The following is a 17,243-nucleotide window of genomic DNA, read 5'->3' on the forward strand; positions in this document are numbered from 1 at the left end:
TGTATGTGTTTGTGTCTGTGTGTGTATGAGTGTGTGTGTCTGTGTGTGTGTATGAGTGTGTGTCTGTGTGTATGTGTGAGTGTGTGTGTGTGTATGAGTGTGTGTGTGTGTATGAGTGTGTGTGTCTGTGTGTGTGAGTGTGTGTGTCTGTGTGTGTATGAGTGTATGTGTGTGAGTGTGTGTGTGTGTGTGTGTGTTGTAAGGAGGGTATAGTCAACTACTGTAACATAAAACACAGGGAGTCTGGAGCTACTGCCTCCCAGGAGGAATGTGCTTCATGCCCAGGTATTGGGTCACACCCATACTCTGATCTACCAATACCACCCTACCCTGAGAGAGTCAGGGCTGAACACAAGCCTACTAATTCTTGAACAGAAACATGGAGGCAGCCATCCCCACGAGGGCCTGGTGCTGTGACACATTTGCTAATAACTAGGTGGGTCTTGTCCTACCCTGTGGTCTCCGTGCCGCAGTGTAGAGACTGCAAAGACCTCTTAGGGGTTACGTGACCTGTATATGTAGCAGAGGTAGACCCGTAGGAAAGAGACGGAGGTCCACACCCCCACACAGCCACATTTTCACTTAGCACGGGGCCTGCAGATTGTGACGATCACACCACAGCCATCCACTTCACCTAGGAAGATACCAATTTGCCATCTACAAGACCTAGGCTTGCTCAAAGGTTCTGAGACACAGAAACCAAGGAAGGGAGAGAAAGGAAGAAGGCAAAGGGGTCAGGAACGAGAGAGAGGTAAGCTTTAGCTCAGGTGTTCCCTACTATTGTTCTAAGTATCTGTTCTTCCTGAATCTCACCTCAAAGAATTCTCATCCTTGCCAAGTGCCTGGATCGAAAAGGTTCTGACAGACATTTGCTGCTGAATGACAGTGGCAACAGAGTTGGAGACTCTGCTTTCTCATGACCCAATGGCTCTCCCCACCACCTCCCCGGCCAGCCTCAAATCACAAACCACCAGTTTATTAAATAGTAGCTCCTTAGGAAATGACTAGGGACTTGGCAACGGGCTGGTTGTTACTTAACACATCCTTCTGGCACACCATCAGTGAACTTGGCTATGGACAAAACAGGACATTAATGAAGTGCCAGAATGATCCGGAAGTGGAAAGAGCTGACATTTTTCCCCTAAGACACAGAGAAATGGGCTCCAAACCGAAAAATGAAGCTTGGAAAAACCTCCGACAAGGATGTTTGGAGGAAAGCCTCCCAAGCCACTGGCCATTGATTAGGGGAAAAGATCAGCTTACCCAGGGCAGCATGGGGCAGGATGGATGTGCTGAGGTGAGGAGAGAAGAGGATAGGTGTGTGTGTGTCTGTGTGTGTGTGTGTGTGTGTGTGTGTGTTTGTGTGTTGGGGGGGGGGTGTTTACAGCTTGCCAACCATTATGTCACCTATCAAGCAGAACACCTCCCAACCCAGTCAGAAGGACCCAGGAAAAAGTAATCAAGAAAGCTGGGAGTGGGGGGAGCTAATACCAGCCCCAGCTTCCCAGGAGGAAGAACTCCATGTCAAATAGACTACAGGCATGCACCACCATTCCTGGCTTCTAGAGTGTTAGGGATTGAGCACACCTCCCCATGGATGCTCGCCCAGCACTCTGACAACTGAGCTACAAACTCAGCCTTCATCATAACTCTCAGACAGGGCAGAGAGGGCTTGCCATACTAAACAAAAATTCACAGCAACCTCTGCTTCCTATGGCCACCGATGACCACGACTACTTACCACACCACCTCATGTGCAGCACCCACTGCAATTCGCTGTGCTTCTGCTTCACCTTCTCACCAACCCTGGCTCAAGCCAGTCCCTATCTGGTGTGCTCTAAATCCAATTTCACACATAGCAGGCTCCTAAGAAACATTCTCACACAGAGCGACAGGCCTACATGACAAAGAAATCCTGCTCCCATGGAGCTAAGAAGGGTGACAAAGACCCCTAAGGCAAAAAGCGTTCTGTACCTAAACATTCTTCCCCCTCACACATCCAAAGCTAACGATCCATTACCACAGCATACCTATTGGTTTTCATCCTTATCTAAAACCTATTAAGGCTTGAAGTTATCAATTCCAAGATTCGTTTTTCTACTTGCTTCATAAAGTATGAGAAAGCATTATAAAAAATACTCTGATAATCGCACAAAACTCATGTAACCACTTGGGAGACTGGGGGCAAGAAAGCTTCAGAAACTCCGGGCTGGACGAATACTTTCCCTATCCCGACTTAGTTAGCCCCACCCCAGAAGAAGTGGGAGTGGCCACCAGGAACAGCTAAGCCACTCCTTGTATACAGGCTTCACCATGCCTTTGTCCTGAATACCATTCAAGCCTCAACCCTAGTGACCTTCTCACCTAAAAAAACAAATCCTCCTGGTCAGGCTCCTTTGTGCACTGCCCCCCCCCCCCTTTGAACCTACAGAGCATGCATGGAATTTCCCTTCTTCCCAGCTGGCCACCTCATGATCTCCATTTCCTTCTGGGGAATATTGCTTACTACAGAAGGCTTCTGAGGTGGAAATCATACCTTGTCTCCCCCATCTGGTTTGGATTTGAAAACCCCAAGATATATTCTCCTCATCCTGTCCCATCTTTATAATTATTTATCTTACTCATTTCTATTTATTTATTCTGGGCCTGATCTGAAGATCTTGCCTTCCACCCCCATGGTCAGTCAGTGCTACTGCGTGTGGTACTGGTGTAGATTCCCTTAAATTCCTGCATTGGTTTACAGCTTTAAACTCCATTCTGTCTGGGACCCCTCACTATGGGTCTCCTCTCAGCTACTGCCAAACGCACACTTCCCTAGTACTGTGATGACCAGTCTCTCCTGAGGCCCTTGCAGTAATCAGATAAACAAATTATGAACATACCTATATGTTCACATACATGGATCCGCTAGCACTCACATGTGCATGTATGTATGTGCATGCACAGACACAGACACACACACAGACACACACACACACAAGTCAAACACAGCCAGGCATCCATGACCTATTGGTAAATGCTCTGTCCATGTCCCCCTTTTCCCTAACATTCCCTCACTCAGAGCCTTTGACTTAGTTTCTGTATGGAGCAATCTCTAGTTCCACCAAAAGAAATGGAACCTTCCGAGCTTGGGGCAAGACTTTTAGCAAACAGTGCAACCCACAGATGCAGAACTGGGAAAAGGAGGTATTCGACACCCTGCCCCGCCCCATGTGTTGAACCACAGAGATACCTCACTAAGGAATCCAAAATGCAGATCACTTTATAATACCCACTTTCAAGCACGACAGAAACAATTATCCCTCCAGGCAGTCGCTGGGAGAGAGTTCTACTCCGAAACCTCAATTTTCTTCTCAGTCACAATTCAAAACAGACAGGAGGGGGGAGGGGGAGGGAGTCGATACTGGAAATGTCACAGATTTTTCTGGCCAGTGTCTCTTGGAAATTTATTCAAGTTCCTGCAGCCCAAACAGGCTGTCTTCTCTGTGTGCAGACCAGAGATAAGCCACATTTTTTTTTTTACCTGCTGCCTCTGCCCTCACCCCAGGTCATTTTCATTACTCTTCACTGTGGCTGTTCTTTCTTTAAAATTGTAAAATAAAAATGCTCACTTGTGCTAAAGCTGAGACCCAGACAGGAAGAGCTCGGTCTGTGACTCTGCAAGTGGCAAGCTCTCACTGGGAGAGGAGGGTTCCAAGAAAGAGCAAACATAACTTTCAAATGCATGTGTGGAGGTTGGGGTGGGGGTGGGGCTGTAGACCTCACTCTGAGGAGCCCCGGACCGGGAAACTTGCTTTAACACTCTTCTGAAACAACCGGGGTTGAGGGACTTTCCTGATTGTCCTAGGGCTCGGCTTCTCAAGGCTCCTTACTCTTTCCTCCAGATCCTTAGTTTGAGCCTCTCCAGCTTTGCGGTGTGCTGCCCAGAAGCTTCCCTTGTCTCCGTGACTCCTTGCTGTGTGGAGATTTCTTGTGCAGATTTGGGAACCATAGCAGTGTCCAGCCCTAACCTTCCCACTTGAATGTCTCCTGAACAAGCTTCACCCCGGGGACCACAGCCAGGGACCCCTGCATTGTTATCCTTTATGAGCAATTTCTTTTTCTTTAAACTGCTTGTCGAAATTGTCACTCTGAGTGCTAAAAGGAACCGGTAGCAGCACCACTTACCACAAGTGGAAAAATCGCTTAGAAATTAACTAGCAACAAACAAAATACTGGCACGGAACCTTAGCCATCAACTATCCCTAGCTAAAGATGCCAAAGGTTCGCTCCCTCTTCCTTAAATAAGGAGCCTACCAAGTCCTGGAGAAGACTGCATAGACTTTCTCTGGCTTGACTATAAGGGATAAAGCAAACATTTTCTAAGCCCAACTCTGATGTTATTCATTGCCATGTTTAGGTCTCTAAAAGTCACTTCTGGTATAGTAGACAATCCTTCCCCCTCTCCCTAAAATGTTGACAGAGGTAAACAGGAGAGTAAATGCTTAAGAACTCTGGGGAGGTGTGGAGCTGTAAACAAACACCCATGACTTTAAAAAAAAGTAAAATCTGCATTAGAAATGTGTCTAGAGGGGTTGGGGATTTAGCTCAGTGGTAGAGCGCTTGCCTAACAAGCGCAAGGCCCTGGGTTCGGTCCCCAGCTCCGGAAAAAAAAAAAGAAAAGAAATGAAAAGAAAAAAGAAAAGAAATGTGTCTAGAAGAGTCTTTTTCCAGTTTCTCACCCTAAATAAGGAAAACTCCACATTTAAGGTTCTGAAAAATCTCTCCCCACACTACACCCCAAGAAAAAGACTTGGTGTTCACCAAGCAGCTCCTCTGGTTAGGTCCCTGGTAGGAAATGACATGTGGTTATTAGTTTTGAAGTATCTGGCATCTTTGTAAGCAGTATTAGTCACCTCCCAAAACCTCAGGGCTTCCCACGTGCACAAGTCCCCACTAGGCACACCCTACCGGCCTTGGGGTAGCCCCCAACACCAAAAGACAGCTGGCATTTGAAACTTGACTGAAACCACATAGACCCCATCTCCTTCAAATGTCAAACCAGAAGATAGAAGCCCAGCAGGTTCCTCTTCAGGACTTAGGAAGAAAAAAAAAAATCTCTTCTCAGTTGCCTGCCTTCAAACCAATCAATAGAGACCACAGGGGAGTGGAGTGAGGTAAAGGCTGGCAAATTTGATGATTCACAGTCAGGACTCACAATTACGTTCTAAGTCTTTAGTCTCCCTCTCACTCCACCCCCAGCCCACAACAGATGCTACTGTCCACACAGCAGAGGATGACCTGACAGAACTCCAGGCTTCCATTGGATCTTGATCTGACCAGATTTAGGGGTTACTGTTTCCTCATGTGTGGTGTGTGTGTGTGTGTGTGTGTGTGTGTGTGTGTGTGTGTGTGTCTTGCGCACGCGCACATACACAAGTGTATATGAGCTTGTGTTTACTTGACTGGTGTCTGTCATCCTTTAAGAGTGGGCATTCATAAGTCTGATATTTCCTGATGAGTCAAAAACAAAACAAAACAGAACAAAAATGATGTCCCACTTTCTAACTGCAAAAATCTCTCCAAACAGTTTTAAAATGGTGCTCTCTACTTGGACACAAAATAACACAAAACAAACTACCACCAAGACCCCATGTATTTTGACATTTCTGTCCCATTAGAATGGATGGGATTGTGCCTCAGCATAATAAATAAGAACCAGGATAAACTTAACCAACACTTAGGCTCTTATTTTGTGCTAGCCAGCAAGGGTTTTGTAAATAAAAACATATTTAGTCCCTATAGCAACCCTATACAGGTAGGTCCTAAAGGTTAGGTCCTGGTTTTGTAGAAGAAACTGAGAGAAATGGCAACTTCTGAAAGAGAGAGAATGTTATTTCACGCAAACTGCACAATGGGGTGAACTATATTTTTATGCTCATCTTACAAACAAGGAAACTGAGACAGACAGAAATAAAGCAGCTTGCCCAGACCCACCTAGAGAATGATCGAGAAGCAGGGCTGACCTCACTATCAATATCCAGCTCCCAAACACCTCTGCTCAGAAGTAAGGGAGCAGCTGTCTATGACTTAGAAACTGTCCTTTGCAGAGAAAGAAACACACACACACACACACACACACACACACACACACACCTGAGACTTTGACTTTTTTAACCCCACAACAATACGTAGGCAGGAAGGAAGTCTGCCTGTCATACCAATCCTGCTGTCAACAGAACAGACCAGGAGGCCTAGTGACCAGAAATAATCTGTCCAAAGGGCACATAACCTAACTAAACACCACACATAGAACAGGAGGGATTTAGGGCAGTGGTGGAAGTCATGGTCCTCTGGTGGAAAGCTATGTCTTCAGTAATCTTAAGTGGATTCTGCCTTTTCCTGCCTGTGTTCCAGGGCTGGACAGTGCAGCTGCCCAGGAACTGCGTGACACGATCAATATAGTGAGAGGCCAGAAGAGAAAAGACTAGCTTCTAGAAGGCAGGCCATGCAGACATCTGTATATGCACAACAGCACCATTCTTTTGTCTTATTCTGGAAACTACTTTTTCCTCTCATGGAAGCATTATGTGTTCTTCTGTACGTTGACTAAAGATGTGTTTGGAAGCTTCTGAGGCACAGTTTCTCACATGATAAGGACAGACAGATGGAGCCCAAGCAACAATCTCTTAACAATATAAATAAGTCCTAAGGCTCAAAAGTCTGACTGCAAGTGATCTGACTGATTCCCACTAACATCAGGGGCCAAGCCAGCGCAGCAGCTCCCTACGGTCACCGCAGCACATGTAGCTGTAGGCATTGGAGGAACATTCAAAAGTACAGGATTGACACCCCTCCCTGGTGGTGTGTGAACTGCGTGTATAATGGGCTCTGGGACCTTCCAAGCTTACCTGGAAGTAGTCAGTAATGAACGATCCAAGTTCACTCTTCAGCAGCCGCCTGGGGAGAGAGAAACACAGAATCAGAGTCAGGCAGCTACTGATGCAGTCATAGCTGCTAAAGATGGATTCCAAAGAATGATGACAAGTGTGCTTACCAGTAGCACAGGGGTGGAACCCAGGCGGGAGAGGAAATGTTCTTTCCTAGGTCCTAGTAGAGCCCTTTGCCCCCATGCTTCTACAGTGATAACATTTATAAGCAGTTTTAAGTCTAAAACACACTTTTTTTAATACGTTCCTCATCCAAAGATTTCAAGTGTGTGCAGCGTGGTATCATGGTTACAATTTGCATAGATAGAGACATCATGCCTACCCCCATTTACCAATTAGCCAAGAGCCGAAGTTTAAACCTAGACCTTCTCTGCAAACTCAATGCCTTTCCTATAACTCCATGTCTCCTCTCCTCTAAGCCCATCAGAGACGCCTAGACTTAAAATTCACGTTGAGGATATGTTGGGATGGTCTTGTCTCATCCTGAATGTACTGGGGCAGTCTACAAAAAAGACAACAGTGAGGAAATTGAGTTTCTGGTTACCTAGGCAACACATTTACTGAGCTGCCCAGTATGGTCCCACAAACTGTTCTAGTGAGAGCACGGTCCAGAGTGAGAAGGACAGACAAGGTCTTTGCTTGCATAGCTCCCACTCTTGGGTGTAGGATGTGGATATTAATAAATACATTCAGAAGGCAATATCAAAGCATCCTAAGTGCTGGAAATATGAACAAATAGAGATTTGGACACAGATTTCTTCCCCCTGTGAAAAATAATGGGCCCATCCCCACTGATCCATCTTGGATTTGATTCAGATAAGGTGAGAAAAAGCTCAAAACAAGAAAAACAGGCTCCTGGAATCCAATAAGTTCTCCAGGGAACAAAATCTCCCTGACTTCAATGTTCTCATCACCTCTCCCACCTGCTACGGTTATTAAGGAGCAAATGCTCAAATGTCTGACAATCTTGCTGGGTATTAACTTCCCCCAAAACATGCTCACACATGTCACTGATGAATAAACAGGCGGTTACAGCAATATGCCATTATGTGCACGAAACAGGAACAAGAATTTGGGGACAGAATAAGAGAGAAACACTCAGGTTTGAAATTTCCACAAAAGTGTGGAAAACGGAAAACACATGAAAAGCACCACCCTTTTCCCGCAGCAGAAATACAGCAAACAGATGAAGCATTTCGAGATTCACCTTAACAGCTGCCCATCTAAGAACCACTCTATCAATTCAACCCAAGGCTTGTCTGAGTGGTGGAAATGTAGCAAAGGCTATTGGGCTGGGACTGAAGAAATGGTTCAGCCATTAAGAGCGCTTGCTGCTCTTGTAGAGGACCCAGGTTCTATTTCTAGGACCCACATTGAGGCTCACAATTCCCTTATCCTCTACCCAGTCTTACAGATGCTGTCGCTGAGGCTCACAGGCGAGGGCCCTTTGTCTAAGGCCTGCCCAGGTTACCTGGTACAGGAGAAGGTTTCTCACCTTAGACTATAAACGTGTCACTAGCTGTGACCCCAGTTCCAGAGGATCCTGTGCCGTCTTCTGATCTCTGTGGTACTAGGCATGTCTTGGGGGGAGAAAACGGAACTGAGCTGCTAGTACTACATGCATGGAAGTTTCAAGGCCAAATGAAGCATGGAGTCTGCCTCTGATCAAGAAGCAAAATGCCTCCTTGACAGTCTTTGTGTCCACTGGAAAATCTCAGGGCCGTTGGTGAAGAAGCCAAGCTTGTGAGGAAGAGCCAAGTCCTATCGGATAGACCAGGTCCCACAACACTGAGGGACTAAAATAATACTGAGACCAAACAACATGTCGTAGAATTGGTGTCCGTGATTGTTAACCTTCATCATAAGCTTTCAATTCATCATTAAAAAAAAAAAACTCTAAGTATTTCCAGAAAGTCTTAATGGAGCAGAGAAAACCCAGGTGACTAGTGGCCACACCCCAAAGAAAAGATGACTCTCCTCTGTTATTAGCTGTCATAGGTCCTCTGATGTGGGAAGGGTGAGGAGTAGGTCTTGTGTGCCTTTCCCCCATCTATGTTGGAATTTTGACTAGCTTGAACGTGTGTAAGCCTTGTGCTGGCAATCTCAGCTTCTGCAAATTCTTGAGGCACCCTGAGATTTAGACACATGCAACACTTTCAAAATAACACAGAAAAACACAAGGCTCTGTGTTCTCCTCTCCTTCCCCGGGGAAGAGACTAGAGGATCCTGAAACTGTGACTATAAATTAAGGAGGGCCTGAACTGAGAACAGGACTCCGTTGAAGGAATCAGAGAAAGAACTGGAAGAGCTGAAGCGGCTCGAGACCCCTTATGAACAACAATGCCAACCAACCAGAGCTTCCAGGGACTAAGCCACTACCTAAAGACTATACATGGACTGACCCTGGACTCTGATCTCATAGGTAGCAATGAATATCCTAGTAAGAGCACCAGTGGAAGGGGAAGCCCTGGGTCCTGCTAAGACTGAACCCCCAGTGAACGTGATTGTTGGGGGAAGGGCGGCAATGGGGGAAGGATAGGGAGGGTAACACCCATAAAGAAGGGGAGGGGGAGGGGTTAGGGGGATGTTAGGGAATAACACTCGAAATGTAAATAAGAAATATTCAAGTTAATAAAAAAAATACTACCAGACACCCTTAAAAAAAAACTCAAAACTCTTTCTTCTAATTAATACATATGTCATTTTCATTATGATTTAGGAACTAGCCTATGTGTTTACTTGGGTAATAAAATACTGGCACTGTAAAAAAAAAAATTAAGGAGGGCCAGGCAACAGTTTAGCAAACTGGATTCCCTGAAGTTAGAGGGACTCAGGGTCACAAAACATACTGTGACCTTATTAGCCTAGTCTAATCTAGACTATGGTCTTTGGGAAGGGAGCCCCAGGACACCAGGTGCATTTCTATGCATATTCCTACACATGCAGACAGACATTCTAGAAGACTGCTCAATGAGATACTCTTATAATAGCAGTTGCTTTTGAAGAGGAACAAATGGGAACTAGGCTTTTGGGGTACAGTAAAGATTCTCCACCTTATACCTTTTTATAACATGCACATACACACGCACACACACACATGTACACACATGTGCATGTGTGCAAGTGTATGTTCATGTGTATTCATGTGCATGTAGAAACCAAAGATCAACCAACCTCAGGTGGGACACCTTGGGAGCCATCCATCTTATTTTTTGAGACAAGGTCTCTCTCACTGGGACCGGTGGCTCCCTGACCATCGAACCTCAGGGACCCTCCTGGTTCTATCCTCCCAGTCCTTTGATTACAAATACACACTACCATGTGCTATTCACATGGGTACTAGCCCTGGCCACCAAACTCAGGTCCATGCACTTATGTGGCAATACCTTACCACCAAGTCATCTTCCCAGCCACAGCTATAACATTTTTGACCGCATGAATATAATCACGTTCAAAACACTATTTAAAATGATCCTAAAACTAACAGTAGCCACCACCAAGGTTACTGAGTGTGGGTCTGCGTTTCCGCCTTGCCCCTGGGGAGCTGGAACACAGCAAATACCCAGCTCAGGAAGGCACTAGGCTGCGTTTCTTCCCTGCTGCTGGGGTGCCAGGCTTGTGGGATTCTAACACATCCCTCAGGGGAGGTGAATGCAGTCTAAGATAGGAGCCCCAGCCTTGTTCCTTCAGGTGAGAAACTGAAGCGTGGGGGTGGGGTGCTGGGACAGGAGGCTGTGGCTCTCAGATTCCTATAGACCCAGAATCTGCCAGGGAGTTGGGAACTGGCTGTGGACCTGTGAGGTGCTTGGTGGGGCTGGGAGGCTTCTACCAGAGACAAAGGCATGACTCTGTATGACAAAGGCCTTCCCCATGATGGCCCTTAATAAAGAAGACAGTCCTTGCTTGTCCTAACTGGTTTATTCATGGCAGACGAGGATGCATACAACTTACTCGGGGTGGGCCAGAGATTAAATACCGTCTGAGGAGGCTCATTGGCTAATTACTCAGGTCTTGTCTAGATACCACATTAGCATGAAGAACTCTAAGCTCTATGCTGCCGTGGTCCTCTTAGTGGGGTGTTGTGGTCACGCACTCCAGGACAGGAACCTAGCTATTTCGAACTCCTGCCATCCTCAGTTATGAGTTTTATCGGGGTTCTGAACTTTGCTACTACCTCACTAGTTCTTCTGTCTAGTGGCATGGTTCACTGCCCCAGCCTGAAACCCAAGAAAGGACTGTGGGAATAAGTTCCAAGCATGAGTGTAATATCAGGAAAGCAGGCAGACAAAGGGGTGACAGCTTAAAAGTTCTGAGAACCAGCACTTCCATTGCTCCCTGGGTTGGTAACCTGAGAACCACTGATCCAAGGGGACTTAGAGGAGGCAGAGGAGGTGAGGAAAGGTGGCCGGGGCCAAGGGATGGGAGCAGTGCTGGCCGGCCAACTTGTGGGTAAACCACAGCCGAGTCAGGTTACACAGCTGCCACTGCACTGTCTATTCTGCTTGTCCTTGTCTAGCAAGGAAAGGGCAGTTCAGAAAAAAACCCTCTGTTCACATGTCAACCAAACTGAGAGTTACGAGGTCTCCCACATTTCCACCTCAGTCTATGGCTATCCTGACAGTAAAGACACTTGAAGGATACACGTGTCCACGTGTATCCCTCCCGTAACCCATCAGACTACCAAGACAATAGTTCTTAAGAAACTGGAAGTTCCCCAGGAATCCCATGTTCAAATAAGGAAAATGCAGAACCCAGGTGCCAGTCAAAGGAGACACTTGTCTTCCAGAAAGAGATTTCATGTAGTTTGCCAACTTGTCAGAGTGTCTCATAGTTCAGTCTAAATCTGAGACAACGATGGGCCGTGATGATCAGAACCACACCCTGACCAAGACCACTTAATTATGCACTTTTTGCCTTTATTTAAGCCTAAATTCTTATGCCAGGACCCCAAAGAGGGACTACTATATCCTTTTGCCCCCTCTTTCAATATCACTACATTGAATTAATCCTTTTCCTGCATTTCACCATGGTCTGTTTTTAAATTACCTATCGAGGCTATGTGACCTAGTATAGCTTCTCAGGTCAGATGGAGTCCAGATTCTGACCCTGACTCAGAAAACAGTGCCCTCTCCAGAGGACTGCAGTAGATGCTGCCCCTCTTATCTGAAAACTGGCAAAGGGAATAGCAAGCTCACTAATTAATTGTTTGATTTATAATAATTTACTAGAAAGCTGTTCTATGTTCAATATGATGCCGGGTGCAAGAAGAAGAGGAGTCAGGACCCAGGAAAAGGCCTCCTCCCTGACCACTCTCTCATTCAAAAGCTGAGATTTCTTTTTTTTTTCTTTTTTTTTTTTTTTTTTTTTGGAGCTGGGGACCGAACCCAGGGCCTTCCGCTTCCTAGGCAAGCGCTCTACCACTGAGCTAAATCCCCAACCCCAAAGCTGAGATTTCTTAAGAATCACACTGGGGGCCTGAGTTGGAGACTAGAACTAGACTTAAAATTCCAGCCCAATGGCGTGCACTTGTAACCTTGGAGCTGGGAAATGGGGAACGGGAGGAATCCTGGGGCCTGCTGTCCAGGTCTGGTGATAGCAAGTCACTGAGACTCAGAAACAGGATGGATGACTCCTAAGGAATGATACCCAAGGCTGTCCACTGGTCCACATGCATGCATGTGCCTGCACACATAAAAACGCAAACACATACACACAGAGAGGGATACATATATACAGACAGATATACAGTGACACATGCATATACAAAAACACACAGACACAGACATATACACATACATTCACACATAGGATATACACACAAGCACATTATACATACTCACACACAGGGACACACACAAATACACACACCATACATACACACAGGACACACCCAAACTCACCACTCACACATAGGGAAACATATACACAAAGACACCTCACAGACACATATACACAAAAACACACATACGTACAGACACATATACACATAGAGACATACACACCACACACAAACACAAGTCATACACATACACCACACATGCGTATGCGTGCGCGCGCGCATGCGTGCACACACACACACACACACACACACACACACAAGCAAGGCATCAGAGATACTGGTCTAAATCAAAGCAAAGGTAATTCCCCTCTCACCCCCGCTATCTGGCTCACCAAGTTTATCTAGTTTGTGGGTAAAGCACAGAGAGAGGAGAAAAGCAGACTGAAGAACAGCCGGATTCGTGAGATGGTAGTCTGCTATCTCCAAGTTGCAAAAGGGAGAAATTTCTGGATTGCTAGTACATAGACCCAGGTTCGTGTGAGACTCAGAAGCCTAGAATTCTGGCAACCTACCTTCTATTTTCCCAGTTTTGTCTAAGATTTCTTCTGACAACAGAAACACAATTATCTCTTGGAACATATTAAAAATACTAAGGAATAAACACAAATTGTACCTAAGATGGTGTCTCATTTTCTCAGTCGATTTACTACTCATGTGTGTCAGGCCCTGATATGCACAGCATTTGTGTTTCTGTGGTTTAGCTTAAGCAGTATCTGCAGAGGAGCAGAAACAGCCCTGCTTCTAACCAAGATGACCTCCAAGACCACAGCTCATTAAGTCTGGAAGCCGCTGCCTGGGTCTGAATACTGATGGCCAATTCCCTGACACTAACAGTGGGCAGCAAGCAGGCAAATGCACTCGTCCCAGTCCTCAGAGAATCTGGGGATAGTGAGACACCTACAGAACAGGACAACTGCAAGAGGCGGTCGAGTTCATCTTCTTTTGTAGACTTCTTTTGTAGACTTCTTTTCTGACTTGTGGTAAGGCTTGGCAAGGGTTGGTCATGAAGATTCTATCAGGTCTGGCTGACTCTGAAGCCTACAGCCCTAGGACCCCATCTTTCTCCTCTTTCACTCCTGCCCAGGACAGCAGACAGGCCTTCCCCAACCTCAGATTTAGGTCCTGGGAAATGTGAATGGAATAGCAATGTTAGGCCCAGAGCACAGCTCTCTAAGGGTTAAAAGGTAGACACCACAAGGGAAAGGGGTTGCGAGGCTGATGTGGCTGATGTGAAAAGACGCATAGTCCAGGACATACCCACACGATCAGTTTCACATTCCCAGGCCTGGGACTTCATTTGACAACAGACTTCTGCTCAAGCCACTCCACCACAAGCAGCTGAGTTAGAAGGAAGTTAGGGAGCCAAAAGCTATGGGAAGGAAATGTTTACGTGGGACACGTGAACCCAGTGAAAGCAGAAATAGCATGAAGGTCAGTGAGAAGGCAGAAGAAGCTACAACAGGAAAAAAGAGGGAACAAGGTACTGGGCTATACTGTGTCACACCCTGACACCTGCCCACATTGACCAGCTGAGCTGCCACCCCAGTTCACAGGACTTCCTGTGATTACATAATCCAGGGTTTCTCAACACCATGGGTCGAGACCCCTTTAGGAATTGCATATCAGATAATCCTGCATAGCAGATATTTACATTCCAATTTCTAACACTAGCAAAATTACAGTTATGAAGTAGCAACAAAAAGCATTTTATGGTTAAGGGTCGCCACATGAGGGACTGTATTAAAGGGTCACAGCATTAGAAAGGTTGAGAACGACTGACCTAGACCCTGGATCTCCTCCTCATACCATGCTGTCAACGTGGTCTCCGCTCTTGTTGTCCTGAAAGTAAAGTAGACAGCTCCAAAGTTGGGATCCAGCCAGCACAGGGCAGAAGGGACTGTCAGAAGCTACCTCACAACTACCATCACCCCTGCATGTAGAGGTAGAGGGCTGAGGGGTGGAGGAGCACGATAGCCAAATCCTTCTGTTTGTCAGCTTGCTTTAATTGTCTTCCCAAGTTAACATTAGAGATGAGTAGGCCACCATTCAGCTAGGATGGGTCAAGAGAGCAGTACTAGTTGTTAAATAGTTGGCTACCCCACATTCTCCCTAGGCTGCTTTGTGGGACCTGCCTCAACTGCTTCAAAATCCAGGAACAGCAAGGCCCTCCAGGGAGGCTCCAAGCCAGATGTCAATGCAGTGCTCAGCCAACCTGATTGTTCCTCCTCTGAAGATCCCACCTAGCAACTCCAACAAGGCTTGTTTGGAGGCAACAGCCTGTTAAGTGGTAGCATACAAAAGCTGGCCTTTCAAAGCCCTTTGGCCTATTCCACTGGGATGCACTGGAGTCAGTGCCTCTGGGTGGGGCACATCACTACCAGTTCCCCATATCTGTCTGCACCCCAATGGGTATCAGTGGGAACACTAAAGAAAGACACCCAATAACTGGGCACAAGCTAAGTTCCTGATTATGAGGTGCATGCTGCATGGGACAGCTTGCACACCCTCGAATACTCCAACAGCCTCCCAAGTGGGAATCCGTCACGTTGCCTTCTGCCCATAGGAGACTAATGCACAGAGAACTCAAATGGAGGAAGTACACTGTGTCTACAAAGGAAGAAGATAAGATGGGGAGGGAGGGAATATGACTGTTAGGAGCAAGGAGCAGAAGAAAATTCCTTTAAAACCAGCAGGCAAATCTCAGAATGCTTGACTGGCCTAAGCCTGGGTTATGGATCTTACATTGCCAGACTGAAACTTTCCAAACAGTATAGAAACCATGAGTTTTGGGGAAGGAGAGTAGATTTCTAACAACATTTAGACCAACACATGGGCCAGTCGCATTGGTCTCCAATTGCCACTTCTTGTTAAGGACCTTCCTGTCCCCCAAAGACAAGTTTCTCAACAGCAGCACAAGGTATGAGATCAGGAAGAGCCAAATGAGCTCAAAAGACAGCCCTCAGGGGCCTCGCCTGGTGGTATACTAATCAAGTCATAAAGGACTCGAGGGGTGGAACCAAAAGGGTCTCTGATAGTCTAAGACCAGCCTGGTCTACAGTGTGAGTTCCAGGTTAGCTGGGACTAAATAATGAGGCATGTCTCAAAAAGAGAGAGGAGAAAAGAAAGAAAAGAAAAATACAATAAAATCTTATCTTAGTCCCACCCAAACTAAGGTTTTACTTTTAAAGACATCATCCCGTCAACCACACCTACTTCAAGATCCTTTAGTGAGGCCATACCCAAGTGCATCAGGCCAGAATGTGGCCTGTGTCAGCTCTGCAGGATTCTAGTGTCTTCTGACAACATGGCAAGCTGGGTTTAAGGTCCCAACATAAACCAATGGAAGGAGGGGCCCTTGGTCCTACCAAGGCTGGACCCCCCAGTGTAGGGGAATGTCAGGGCAGGGAGGCTGGAAGGAGTGGGTGGATGGGGTGGGGGTTTATGAATGGGAAACCAGGAAAGGGGATAACATTTGAAATGTAAATAAATAAAAAAAATCCACTTCGATAAATAAATAAAGTCCCAACACTTCTTGCAGAGATGGCCCCAGTGAGCTAGTCTACCTTTCATCCATACAACAGGGAGACAGTATCCAGTTTCCAGGCATGACGCTTGTACACGAGTGAGTCCGCACACAGCCTCAGAAGGGCCTGCTGCATTCTGCTAAACAGGTACTTGTACAGTCATTGCCTCAAGGACTCATGCTTCACACTGGCCTTGGTGCCATTAACCACCCTTCCGGGGGGACTTAGGCTCCCCCTTTTCCCAGCCCCCTGCTTTTCCCAGCCTCCACTAGTCAGCAATCTCAGAAGGATGGGAACCTCTGAGGTGGATTGCCCTCTGGGATTTGCGCCTTGGAGTCCTCAGACGGAAGTCTCAGCTCAGACTGGCCAGAGATCAATCCAGAGATCAATGGTTACCAGAGCCTCTTCTCCTTAATCATCTCTGGGGTTCCCTTTACGCCATTACCTTGCTCCCCAAGAACAGAAGTGGTGTGACTGGAGAGAGGAGGGATGTACATTCTCCTCAGGCCAGCCACAGATAGATAACGTATCTACAGCTTCCGAAAGCCTTACCTCTGAATGCTTACTTTTGCAGAGAAAAAGTCCTCCCTGGGAGCTGAGGTTATAGGGTAAGAAACAGACAGACAGTTATGTCCTCACTACCCTGTGTACCTGACTGCCAACTGCTTACCCCTCAGATTTCAGTTTAGGAATCAATCCCATCCCCAGTCCAACCCCTGCCCAGCTCTTCTCTAATACAAGTTCAGATCTACCCAATGGCCGCTCAGGAACGTGTCTAGGATCAAGCAGAGCCCATCACAAATTCTTGATAGATGGGTAACAACACCAACAGCCCCTCTGTCAGTGCACCCCAACCCAGGTTCTCCTGAGAACCAGTAAACGGTAATCTTTGTTTTCTCACTCTTCCAGCTCTTGCTGGCCATGTAAAAGTATTGTTTCCTAAGGAAGAAC

At 46.5% G+C, this 17,243-nt stretch overlaps 1 protein-coding gene across 4 annotated transcripts in view; it reads right to left on the reverse strand.

Annotated features, from left to right (window-relative positions):
• Prr5l (proline rich 5 like) overlaps positions 1-17,243 on the reverse strand; it is a 170,446-nt gene that overhangs the window by 35,869 nt on the left and 117,334 nt on the right. For all 4 annotated transcript variants that reach the window (XM_017591900.3, XM_039105436.2, XM_006234647.5 and 1 more), the window contains 1 exon segment: positions 6,891-6,939. In XM_017591900.3, the coding sequence (XP_017447389.1) occupies positions 6,891-6,939 (49 nt within the window).

This window comes from Rattus norvegicus, chromosome 3 (assembly GCF_036323735.1).
Source record: "Rattus norvegicus strain BN/NHsdMcwi chromosome 3, GRCr8, whole genome shotgun sequence".
Lineage (NCBI taxonomy): Eukaryota > Metazoa > Chordata > Mammalia > Rodentia > Muridae > Rattus > Rattus norvegicus.